Consider the following 12,969-nt stretch of genomic DNA (forward strand, 5'->3'; position numbering starts at 1 on the left):
ATTTTTGTTGCTCTCCCCAAGACTTTCTCCAGTTTGTCCTCATTCTTCCCGAAATGTGGTGAACAGAACTGGATATTGTATTCCATCTGAGGCCTTATCTGTGCTGAGTAGCATGGAAGAATTACTTCTCATGTCTTGCTTACAACACTCTTGCTAGTACATCCCAGAATGATGTTCACTCGTTTTGCAACAGTATTACATTGTTGACTCGTATTTAGCTTGTAATCCACTACAACCTCCCAGCTCCTTTTCTGCAGTACTCCTTCCTAGGCAGTCTTGTCCCATTTTTTTATTTGTGCAAATGATCATTCCTTCCTAATGACTACCAAATGACTGGAGGATACCTAATGCGACAGCAATTTTTAAAAAGGGCTCCAGAGGTGATCCTAGAAATTACTGACTTCAGTACCAGGCAAATTGGTTGAAACTATAGTAAAGAATAAAAAAGCGTCAGACACATAGATGAACAATTTGTTGGGGAAGGGTTAACATGGTTTTGTAAAGGGAAGTCATGCTTCAACAATCTACTAGAATTCTTTGAGGGGGTCAACAAGCATGTGAACAAGGGGGATCCAGTGGATAGAGTGCACTTAGATTTACAGAAAGCCTTTGACAAGGTCCCTCACTGAAAGCTCTAAAGCAAAGCAAGCTGTCATGGGATAAGAGGGAATGTCTTCTCATGGATCAGTAATTGGTTAAAGATAGGAAACAAAAGGTAGGAGCAAATGGTCAGTTTTCATAATGGAGAGAGGTAAATAGTGGTGTCTTCTGTACCAGTACTATTCAACAGGGATAAAGTGAGGAAGGCCAAAAGCCATGTAGAGTTGGACCTTGCAAAGGGAATTAAAACCAATAGTAAAAGGTTCTAGAGCCATATAAATAAGAAGAAAACAAAGAGAAGTGAGACCGCTAAACTGAAGATGGAGTGGAGGTTAAGGATAATCTAGGCATGGCCCAATATCTAAACAAATACTTTGCTTCAGTCTTTAGTGAGGCTAATGAGGAGCTTAGGGATAATGGCAGGATGACAAATAGGAATGAGGATATGGAGGTAGATATTACCACATCCGAGGTAGAAGCCAAACTTGAACAGCTGAATGGGACGAAATCGGGTGGTGGAGGAGGGGGCAGATAATCTTCATCCAAGAATGTTAAAGGAACTGGCACATAAAATTGCAAGCCTATTAGCAAGAATTTTTAATGAATTTGTAAACTCAGGAGCTGTACCCTATAACTGGATAATTGCTAACATAGTGATCTAGGCAACTACAAGCCTGTCAGTTTGACATCTGTAGTATGCAAAGTCTTGGAAAAAATTTAAAGGAAAAAGTAGTCGAGGGTATTGAGGTCAATGGTAATTGTGACAAAATAAAACATGGTTTTACAAAAGGTAGATCGTTGCAAACCAACCTGATCTCCTCCTTTGAGAAGGTAACAGATTTTATAGTGAAAGGAACTGCAGTGGGTCTAATTTACCCTCAATTTCAGTAAGGCATTTGATATAGTTCCACGTGGGGAATTATTAGCTAAATTGGAAAAGATGGGGATCAGTATGAAAATTGAAAGGTAGATAAGGAACTGGTTAAAGGGAAGACTACAGCGGGTCATACTGAAAGGTGAATTGTCAGGCTGGAGGGAGGTTACTAGTGAAGTTCCTCAGGGATCGGTTTTGGGACCAATCTTATTTAATCTTTTTATTACTGACCTTGGCACAAAGAGTGGGAATGTGTTAATAAAGTTTGTGGATGACACAAAGCTGAGAGGTATTGCCAATACAGAGAAGGACCGGGATATCATACAGGAAGATCTGGATGACCTTGTAAACTGGAGTAATAGTAACTGGATGAAATTTAATAGTGAAAAGTGCAAGGTCATGCATTTAGGGATTAATAATAAGAACAACTATTGCTATAAGCTGGGGAGGCATCAGTTGGAAGTAACAGAGGAGGAGAAAGACCTCTGAGTATTGGTTGATCACAGGATGACTATGAGCCCGCCAATGTAATATGACCGTTAAAAAAGCTAATGCGGTCTTGGGATGCATCAGGCGAGGTATTTTCAGTAAAGATAAGGAGTTGATAGTACCGTTATACAAGGCACTGGTGAGACCTCATCTGGAATACTGTGTTCAGTTCTGGTCTCCCATGTTTAAGAAGGATGAATTCAAACTGGAACAGGTTCAGAGAAGGGCTACTAGGATGATCTGAGGAATGGAAAATCCGTCATATGGACGGAGACTCAAAGAGCTTGGCTTGTTTAGCCTAACCAAAAGAAGGCTAAGGGGAGATGTGTGTCAGGGGCCACAGGGCCTATTAGTACCACGGTGCCAGCCAAGGACCCTGATGCCACTGCCGTTTAGCCTGACTAGCCTGTCCCATCGACTGACTACAAAGGGAGGCTAGGCTGGTGTACAACCTGCTGTTGTCCCTGGACTGGGAGGAGCGGTGGCATCAGGAATGGTGCCGACTACGAGACTGTGATCCTGATGTGGAGGAAGAGTACGGCCGGTAGCAGCTGCTCTGCGATCGGCTCCGGCCATCGACGCCCAGGACTGCAGGAGTGGTACCGCACTGGGGTCCTGGAGTGAGATGAAGAACAGGAATGGCGTCGCCACTCGTATTGCGACAGGCTACGGTAGCCTCTCAGAGGCGAGGACCTCCAGTGCTGTCTGTCTCAGTCTCGACGGGGCCTGCTCCCTTCGTGAGGTCCATGGTCCCTTGAAGTGGAGTGGTGCCTGGAACTTGTCAGTCAGAGTCCAGCCAGACAACTTAGTGGGGATTGACGGTGACAGGCATGGACTATGCCCAGGACAGTCGCTGAGTGGCGAATGGTTTTGGGAACATTCCCTCGACTGCAAACAGTACCGACCAGGAGGCAACTGTGGAGATCCAAGTGGTAGCTTGTTTCTAGATCAGGGAGCCAACGGTGGTGGTGCCCCTGATACCGACAGAGACATAACATCGTGGGCCACTTGCAGGGCCTCCGGACAGCCAGGGAAGCCTGCACTGAATGGGCCAGGCTACTCCGCTCAACCTGAGTCGGAGGCCTGGAGGCTGCTGGGGACCAAGAACTGCCCAACATGGTCTAGTCTCTCCCCTAGTCTTGCTCTGGTGCCTCAGCGGAGAAGGCTTCCCCTTAGCCTTCTTGGCATACCTTGTGGATGGGGAGCAGTGCCATCTGGTGGAAGGCACCGAAGGGTCACCATGCACTGATGCTGTGGTACCTGGTACTGACTCGGAGCAGTGCACTGCAGTTGGGGTCAACGCCGACTCCATCAGAATGGCTCGGAACTGAATGTCTTTTTCTTTCTTCGTCTGAGGCTTGAAAGATCTGCAAGTCTTGCAGCGATCGCTGAGATGGGTTTCTCCCAGCCATCATAAACGGTTCGCATGGGGGTCACTCACTGGCATCAGCTACCTGCAAGTGTCGCACAACTTGAGGCACAGGGTGTGCACACACTAAACTAAACTATCACTAATCTAAACTACTTCAACTACAGGTACTACTAACTATGAATGAACAAGAGTTCAAGAGGAAAGCTGCAGCCAAGCTGGAGCAGAACAGTTCCGATGCATCTTCACTGGCAGCAAGAAGGAACTGAGGGTGGGGGAGTGCACAGTGCCCGTTATACCACGCCACAGAGGCACCACTCCAGGGGAAAAGCTTCCAGCACCAGTGCATGTGGCGAGCACACACATCTATTGTGGCAATCACTCGAAGTATCATCTCTTCACACAATGCACAGTCAACCTGTGGAACTCTTTCCCAGATGATGCTGTGAAGGCCAAGACTATAACAGGGTTCAAAAAGAACTAGATAAATTCATGGTGGATAGGTCCATCAATGGCTGTTAGCCAGGATGGGTAAGGATGGTGTCCCTAGCCTCTGTTTGCCAGAAGCTGGCAATGAGCAACAGGGGATGGATCACTTGATTGCCTGTTTTGTTCATTCCCTCTATGCTGGAGGGTAGGGATAGGATACAGAGGGATCTAGACAAATTAGAGGATTGGGCCAAAAGAAATCTGATGAGGTTCAACAAGGACAAGTGCAGAGTTCTGCACTTAGGATGGAAGAATCCCATTCACTGCTACAGACTAGGGACTGAATGGCTAGGCAGCAGTTCTGCAGAAAAGGACCTAGGGGTTACAGTGGACGAGAAGCTGGATATGAGTCAACAGTGTGCCCTTGTTGCCAAGAAGGTTAATGGCATTTTGGGTGGTATAAGTAGGGGCAGCAGAACAAGGGACGTGATCATTCCCTTCTATTTGACATTGGTGAAGTCTCATCTGGAGTACTGTATCCAGTTTTGGGCTCCAGAAGAATATGGAAAAAATGGAAAGAGTCCAGCATAGGGCAACAAAAATGATTAGGGGGCTGGAGCAGGTGACTTATGAGAAGAGGCTGAAGGAACTGGGATTGTTTAGTCTGCGGAAGAGAAGAATGAGGGGGAATTTGATAGCTGCTTTCAACTACCTGAAAGGGTGTTCCAAAGAGGATGAATCTAGACTGTTCTCAGTGGTTCCAGATGACAGAACAAGGAGTAATGGTCTCAAGTTGCAGTGGGGGAGGTTTAGGTTGGATATTAGGAAAACCTTTTTCACTAGGAGGGTGGTGAAGCACTGGAATGAGTTACCTAGGGAGGTGGTGGAATCTTCTTACAGGTTTTTAAGGTCAGGCTTGATAAAGCCCTGGCTGGGATGGTTTAGTTGGGGACTGGTCCTGCTTTGAGCAGGGGGTTGGATTTATGACCTTCTGAGGTTCCTTCCAATCCTGATATTCTATGATTCTGTGAAAGCCAGCCTGTCCAGGGATGGTATTGATCATTTTTAAGCAATATTTGGTTTAGCAGGACCTCCACTTGTGAACTCAGGCACTGCATGCAAGCCATTCATTACCAAAAACATTGAAGGGTCTCTTAATAGTTTGCATAACTTTGGGTTATGACACCCACTTGATGAGTCCATACAACAATAAACCAAGTTATTTTATAGCTTTAAAAAAAATTCATAGGGGGTAAGAAGAAAAGTGTTCGCTTTTAAAGAAAAGCTTTTTAAAAAATCCCCCATAATTCTTAGCAAGCAGCAGCTAAAATAAAGCCATACATTTTCCAGCAATAAAGCATGACAAGAATCAGAAACTGTTACTTAAGAGACTGAAGGCAGTACTAAGATGTAGGCTAGTCTTACATCCAACTGATTAAAGCATAAACAACTTTATATCTAGACAAGGGAAGAAATGTGTATGGAGATGCCTTCTGAACATAGTAGGGGCTCATCTCCTGCACAAATGGCAACTATTTCCAGACATGCTTGCTGAATTTAAACATCCCAGCTTCCATCTCTGCACTTAGTGACCTGACAAGTGGAGTTCAAACTGGCACAGTACAGTGTAGAAGTTACCTCCTGCTGTGCATACTGGATAATGTGGCAAGCTAAGGACTGGTATTTGATCCTGACTGCATACTTCTTTCTCTAAGAGCATCATACCAATCCTGGCTCATATTAGACTTGTGAGGAGTGGGGGTGGTAGTTACACTTATCTTTTCCAAAAATACTACTGCAAGTTTTAAAGATTAAGCTAGAAGCATGTATGTGCTTTTATGGTGAAATATCTACCTCCTTGCGTTATTTCAAGCTCTGTAATTTATTATCTTGCACAGGCAATGTGGTTTATTGTTTAAAAGGTATAATCTGGTTTACCAGAGAAACAAATGTAATAGCCACACACTCAATTGGCCAAGAGTGGAGAAGACAGCATCAAGTAGTAAGAGATACTAAAGTCAGTGTCCAGCTGGGAGTCAGAGGGTGTGTCTAGACTGCTATTAAAAACCTGCAGCTAGCCTGTGCCACCTGACTCAGGCTACAGCCTGGGCTCTGGGACCACGTGAGGTGGGTCCCACAGATCAGGCTGCAGCCCAAGCCTGGCCCTCCACAGAGCAATTTAATAGTCCTTTAACTGGTCAGCTAGCACAGGCCAGCTGCAGGTTTTTAATTGCAGTTGTGGATCTACTCAAAGCATGGATGGGTGAGAGAGAGACCAGGTTGAGGGTATGAGTGATAACAGGGACTGATCGGTCAAGAAGAGACCGAGGAAAATGAACATTTCAGGAAAGCGAGGCCACCCTTAAGGCATAGAATCACAATCCAATTCAAATACACACACACCACCAGGTGACATTTTGGGTCAAATGTTATAACTGTGAAATCAACTAATGTGGAATGTTTTGAACACATACATTTGATCAGAAGTCAGTCCAATTTGCAGGAAAGTTAACTAATCACAGGACCCTATGAATTTGGCTTTAGCAGGCATTTCATACCAGGAAAGGTTTTTCCTCTTTGTTCTAATTTACAACTGTACTAACCCATCAAATTGGGCTTAAGTGGGATGTAAATATGCACAAGCTTTGTGCTGGTCATCTGCACAGGGGTGAATTCTACCTCAGTGTGGGCTGTGGAAGGGAGCTGTTGTCCAAATCCTCTTCTAATGCCAACTACACCCTTCTTTATACAAAGACACTATTTGTGAAATTGAACCAGGATACTCAAATTGAGCACATACACCTTTGTAAGGAGCAAAGTTGGAGGATATATTATAATGGTCTTGGATGTTTATCAGCATGACACTCAACCTCAATTACACTGTACACATCAATTGCTGATGGAAATATTTCAATCAACAATTGAAGTTTACAGCTAGGCAGTGAGTGCTCCTTGAACTTAGAGAGTGTGATTTAAGGCTAGTACTTTTGACATGTTGACAATATGTTTTAATGTCTATAAAATAACTTTGTTGTGCAACTCTCATCCTCCATAAGTTCCCACAACTAAAAATTTAAAATCAAAATTTTAAAATAATTTTGATTTAGAAAAATCTCACTTTTGCCAAGCCAAACCATTACAGGTCACTGGAATAGTATTAAGCAGCCCTGAACAGCTGAAATCCATTTATTGGATTTTGGTTACAGCTTGCTCTTTTTGATCAAGGCAGAAGTGACAGGGGATGTCCTTAGTGCATTCACACCCAATCCTTCACCACCACAACAATATTCAGATGTTTTCAGTATTTTATTGTTTGACAGGCATTTACAATGTTCCATTCATAGACCTAAAAACATAAAAATAGACCTTCTTTCAGCTTATAAAAGAAATATACAAGAACCTTTGACATAGACATGTCATGACATTATGTACAAGAACAATGGCACCCTCCCAAGCACCAGAGACTTTCCAGTCTTTCCCAACTGACGGTATTCCAGTAGGACAGCTAAAACCTCTGCTTTTCTACTAAATTGGGACACAATGGACTTTAGATGATATAGAACAATGAAGTGATGATAAAAGGGTATAGAAATCTTTCTAAAGTTTTTAGGAAAAAGAAAAGAAAAAAAGGTCAGAAGATAGCAAAAGCAGATACAAGAAAGCTTTCAAAAGACTAAGTATAGTGCACTGGTAACCAGCTGGTGGCGGGGTGGGGAGAGAGAGGGGCACAAATGCTGGCTAGGACACAAGACATCTTTTTTTGGGGGGGAACAACTTATGTTTCAAAATATAGTCACAGCTGATCTTATAAAATATAGTCCTAAAGCTATTTATAAAATATCAGGTTTCAAAGTATCTACTCATGTGTCAAACATCAATAGATACAAAGAAAATGTCATTATCTTCCTCTTTTGTAGGTGGAAAGTGAAATGGGAACGCTATATAAATCTAAAAAAATTAAAAGTGCTATATTTTCTCTTTAATATTTGGAAGCCTACTTATAAAACACTAAATTTTTTTACCCTGTTTTAGATACTTGAAAAGGTTTGAGAGGTTTGCTTATTTAGAACTTTGTTCATAGTGTATTGCAGTGGAAAAAGCCTTTACAAAGGATTTTATACATATGCTAGTTTCATCCACGCTAAGAGTTGGATGAGGTCAGTTTTTGGCCATAAATTCCCCCCCTCACCTAAACCCAAACGTTGTCAGTCATAATGGACCAAATTCATCCCTGATATGACTCCACTGAAGTCATGGATTAATTTAGCCCTCTTTGTAATTCAGTCACATTATTTCTAACGTAACTGAATTCCAGTTATCCCTAAGCAGGAGTTTCCAGTTGATATTTTAATGTAATATAAAAACTAGCCTACTGAACCCTCTGAAAGGCTAGCCTCATATCTTAAGTAAGACTAACATTCTTATCCATTTGTGCCTCTGCATCTCAGGTAAAAAGCACAAAAAAAATTTCAAGTGTTAAATTTGGATCTCTTTCGAGAGTTTGGCAACTTTATAAAATTTTATGTAAAATTAGAGCTTCCAACACTGAAAATAAATTAGCAGACACACCAAGAGAACGCAGCACAACCAAAATCTCAAAAACTTTCCTCACACACTCCTGAAATAAAGGTATAGTCTTTTAGAAGGGAAAAGATTAAGAACACTGCAGCTGTACAGATTAGAAAGGCAGTTTCCTCATTAAGGAGATGAGCCTCTGATTGACATGTCACAGATACAAAAGCCTTTGTTCATTGTGCTATCATTTAAGTTGCACATACGTAAGATGCCGACAGTTACTTGTTCTCCAGTGATATTATGCATCCCATTTTAGAATAAATAAAAGTTTAAAAGCCCTTAGTAATATACAGATAGGACTCCAGCTTATTTCAAAATTTTTACACTCCCTGCCCACCTTTTAAAAGTTCCTAAAATGTGGCTGCACAGCTTCAGAGTGGCTCAGCTGCCGAAACTGTGTGAGCAAGCTAAGGGAACATGCTCCACAGCATGTATTGGGGGACAGAGGGGGAAGATATCTACACAGACCATCTAATGAGAAAGTGACAGGTTTAGAGCTCAGTGTTCAGTTTTCTGCTAGGTACAAAGTCTTCACGCCTAACCCAGATGACTTCTTCATTACTACTTTCCACCCCGCCATTGATCCCAGACAGTGCAGCTTGCTTCTTCAACTGAGTCATTCTGGCAGCATGCGTGCCCATTCCATGCCGTGCTTTCTCTGCCCAACATGACTGGCTGCTTGTAATGGAAGCAGCCTGCAACTGCTCCTGAAGTTCTCTGTCAACTGTGGTGCTTTTCGTAGACTCACAGTACTCATCATCATCGCTGAGGATGTCCGTTTCTTTGATGTCCTCCTGCTCCTCGTACTGAGCAAGGTCAAACTGTTCCTCTACCCAGCGGTCAGTGTCCCCACCGGCTGTGGGCTGCTGGGACTCTTTTTCAGGGCTGCTTTCGAAGACAGCATCCGAGTCAATGGTAAACCTGTTTCGGGCCAGCCGCCGCCTCCTCCTCCCAAGAGACTTGCTTGGGGCAGACACTGCACACACACACAAAAGATAAAATCCCACATGCTTTACACAAGGTAAAAAAGTCTCTCTAAAAAACTAGTCTTCCAACTGCCCTTTCCTAACATCCCTTGGCACCAGCTATCAGGATTTCCCAGCATGACCTACTCCTCCCTATCAATAAGTTGTGCTTTACTTAGCTTCTCATGGAAACAGGTATTTTTTTTGCCAGCTGTAAAAAGTTTCTGCTTCTTAGATCCACAAATTGAGATAATGGGCCACAATTACTGTTCCTCCCAAGTGGGTGTCAGGCAGCCAGCATGAAAAGGCATGAGTAGAGCTAAGCTTCTCACCAGCCATGTCCTGCTGCTAATAGACTGCAATAACCCAGCTTGTCCCAAAACTGACTAAAATATTGTGGTGCCTCCACAGGAATGATGTAGAATCATTCTAGGCAGTTAGACGGAGCTGAGACACGAGTTGCCGCCTACTCTTTATGTAGGTGTAAGTGCCCCATCATTGCTGGGCTATTTTCTGGCTCTTGCTTTCATAAGTTCCATCTTCAGCATCAGACTGGTCTGCTAGTTTTGTGACTAGTTCAGATAGCATTTTGGCATCTTCCATGTTGAAATATCTTCATAGGAGGCTCGTCAGACAGAGCAAAGGATGAATTCTCCAGCTGAAGGATCTGCAGAAATGTCAGTGTTATGTGCACACAATAGCTCCACTGTAGGCTGTTGAGATTTGGAGGTTGTTTGTCCCCTCACTGACGGCACCTTCAGTACACATCTATTAAACGCATTCATCTTTGGGAAAAGAATCATTATCCTGAGCCCAAAAAAACACAAGTAAATCAGCTCAGGATTTAGGGTTAAAAAAATTTACAAGTAAGGGCCCAGCTTGGGGAGGGGAGTGGAGGGGAGAAATGCATGAGGTTTCCCCCACTGCATCCACCATGCGAATGACTAGACAAACCCACCTAAAAGATGACTGACATTTCAAGCATATGGAGCCTCATGAGATGATTGAAGCACTGTGGTACAAATTAGATACCTTTTGGGCTGCCTTTGAATCTTAAAATGTGTGAAATCCCTTTCCTAGCCTCTGTGAGAAGCCATGCTGTGAATGTTATTGGTGTGGCTTGCTTGTTACAGAGGAGGAACAGAAGCCTGGTTATCTGGATCTAATGAGCAGAAAAAGTATATTTAGAAGCAGGTTTCTTCCCTCCTTTGTTTAGTGTTTGCCAAACACTAACCTGCTTTTCCCTGTGATTTTTGTGTGTGTGTTTTGCCTGAAGTCAACTGAAAATTAAGTCCACATTTTAAGACAGACCATTTAATCCAGTGCACCTGAGATTTGATGAGGACAAATGCCCACTCCCAATAGAGGTGGAAAAAGGAGAAATGGAGGACACATGAAGCAGAACTCATTTCAAACCCTGCTGAAGATTTGAGGTTATGAGCTTGAGACACTTTGGGAGTTGGTTTTGTTTTAAACCACTACTGGTCATCTGCAGAAATCCTATACATATTTTTGCTACAAAAGCTTTATCCAACTGCAACCCATTTGGCAGATTAAAACGTACAGTTGATTGAAACTGAAAGGTGTCCCATTTGGGCCTCCTACACCAGAAGGATCATTGCTCTGATGTTGAACCTTGAGTGAAGAGTGGTATAAATGGAGGCACTTGTTAAGGCTCTTATAGGGATATGAAGGCAGATCAGATGCAACACTAACCCTGATCTATGGGTAATAAATATTATAACTCCAATGTGACCTACAGTGGTGCTGGGGTCAGTGGGACCTTGAAAGTCTGCATCCTTACAGTACCTGCCCTGTTCATTGCTGGCCTTGCACCTTTTAGAGCACACAGTCTTTTCCCTCCAAAAGGAACATATTGTTGGGATGAGGGCAGACTTTCAGTTTTAAGAAGCTGCCTTCTGTGCTTATCACGTAGAATGGAGTGCACAGCCTTCAGAAAATCCTTTCTGTGGTCTGGGGAACTGAAAACAGGAAAAAAAAAAAAAAGTTAGGGCACAAGCTCACAAGAGATCCATAATTCCTTCATGTATGTGACAGAGCAAGATAAATCAACACCAGTACTGAAAGAAAATGAATTGCTCTGCCTGCCTTTCCCTGTCATTCTAATATAAAGTTTTCAAATCAAGAGTTTATAATGTACATCTTGCATTGTTAAATCTGTGCAAGTTTAAACCACGTCCAAGGAAACAAGCATTCTGCATTATGGAAGTACTGTCTACCTCTCTTCTTCCTTTTCCTCTGATGCCAGCTCCTCACTTATTTGGCAAACGTAGTGCAGCTAATGTAATCTCACATATTGTGTGCTTGCATTGGACAGACTACGCAGAATTCATGCAAATCTCATCTAGACAGCAGGTTGAACTATTTTTAATATCAGCTCAGCAGGGACTTCTATCAATTTAAAAAAAAACTACAAATGGTAAACAAAATTCTGAAGTAAGGGTTAACCCTTTTAAATATACAGATTTGATAGACAATATTTTAACATGGCATTGTACTTTGTTCGAAGCCCCTTAACGGTGGGAGTCAAGCCTTGCCAGCATGGAAAGCATTGACCAAACTGGACACTTCTGCAGCTGCCTGGCGTTCTGACAAACGCTCGATTACAGTGCACGCAGTATTAAAAACAAAATTTGCATACAGAATTCAATGGCTGGGGGCAAATTTGCAAGTGAAAAAAATATTCCTGTAAAGCTTCAGTATTCATTAAGTATGGCTTTGTTCTGTTTAATGAGAATCCTTTGCTGGTAGAACTAGTAAAAGTTGTAAATATCTTGTGCTATCATCATGTGGCCTGTATTTCTTTTAAGAATGATTAGCATCTAGAAATCCAGCAACAATAGAACACATGGAAGCACGCTCACCTACAGCAGAGGTGGAATGTTCTCTCTGGTCTGCCTTCGGACTCGGATTTAACATGAACAATCTCGCACACAGAATTGGTCTCTGCATCTAGAGAGATGGAGAACCTTTTGTACCATGTTATACTACTTACTTATATATGGGGGTCCACATTATGTTGTAATTTCAACTAGAATTGAGATGTACTCTAACCATGAGAAAAAACAGTTTTATTAAATTTAAAAAGGTATCCTAGAACATAAATTGATCACAAATCCTAGCAGAAGGGCACTTGGTTATGACTCCTACACTTGGTCACACAGAGTTACATACCCGACAATAAAAATTAAACCATTAAGGTCAAAGACTTTTCATAACCCTCCACAATTTAAAGACTTTTAAAATTCCCAAGATAACTATTATACACCTAGTTTTGTTAAGTCTGAACTTATTTATCATTTTCACAGTGTACATAGTTCTGCAGCTGCATCGTCTTCCACACAGGCTTTATTGAGGCAAACAGACCTCCCTGAAGTATATAAATCTAGGCCTAAAGATTTTCTCTGGTAGCAACAGCAAAGTGGTTACACGGCCTTTGGCCAGAGTGAGTGTTTGTTTTATTTGAAACGCAAAGTATTGTCCACAAACAAAGATTCAAACTTTGAAACCCAAAACTCTTTTCTTGGAGAGTTTTCCACAGTTTTCAAGTACAGCTTTTGCCTTCTCTCCTCTTACAACCCACTAGAAGGCGGAAGAGGAGAGAAACAAAATGGGAGGTAGAGAAACACAAAGTCAGTTTTAGAACT

At 42.4% G+C, this 12,969-nt stretch overlaps 1 protein-coding gene across 1 annotated transcript in view; it reads right to left on the minus strand.

Moving 5' to 3' along the window:
• Positions 1-7,048: 7,048 nt before the first annotated feature.
• The window catches only part of TIAM1 (TIAM Rac1 associated GEF 1), a 261,857-nt gene continuing 255,936 nt past the window's right edge, over positions 7,049-12,969 (minus strand). Inside the window, 3 exon segments of the mRNA XM_050937175.1 lie at positions 7,049-9,312; positions 11,111-11,283; positions 12,187-12,274. Of these exon segments, the coding sequence (XP_050793132.1) occupies positions 8,828-9,312; positions 11,111-11,283; positions 12,187-12,274 (746 nt within the window). The 3' untranslated portion in view covers positions 7,049-8,827.

The sequence above is a fragment of the Gopherus flavomarginatus genome, chromosome 1 (assembly GCF_025201925.1).
Source record: "Gopherus flavomarginatus isolate rGopFla2 chromosome 1, rGopFla2.mat.asm, whole genome shotgun sequence".
Classification (NCBI taxonomy): Eukaryota; Metazoa; Chordata; order Testudines; family Testudinidae; genus Gopherus; species Gopherus flavomarginatus.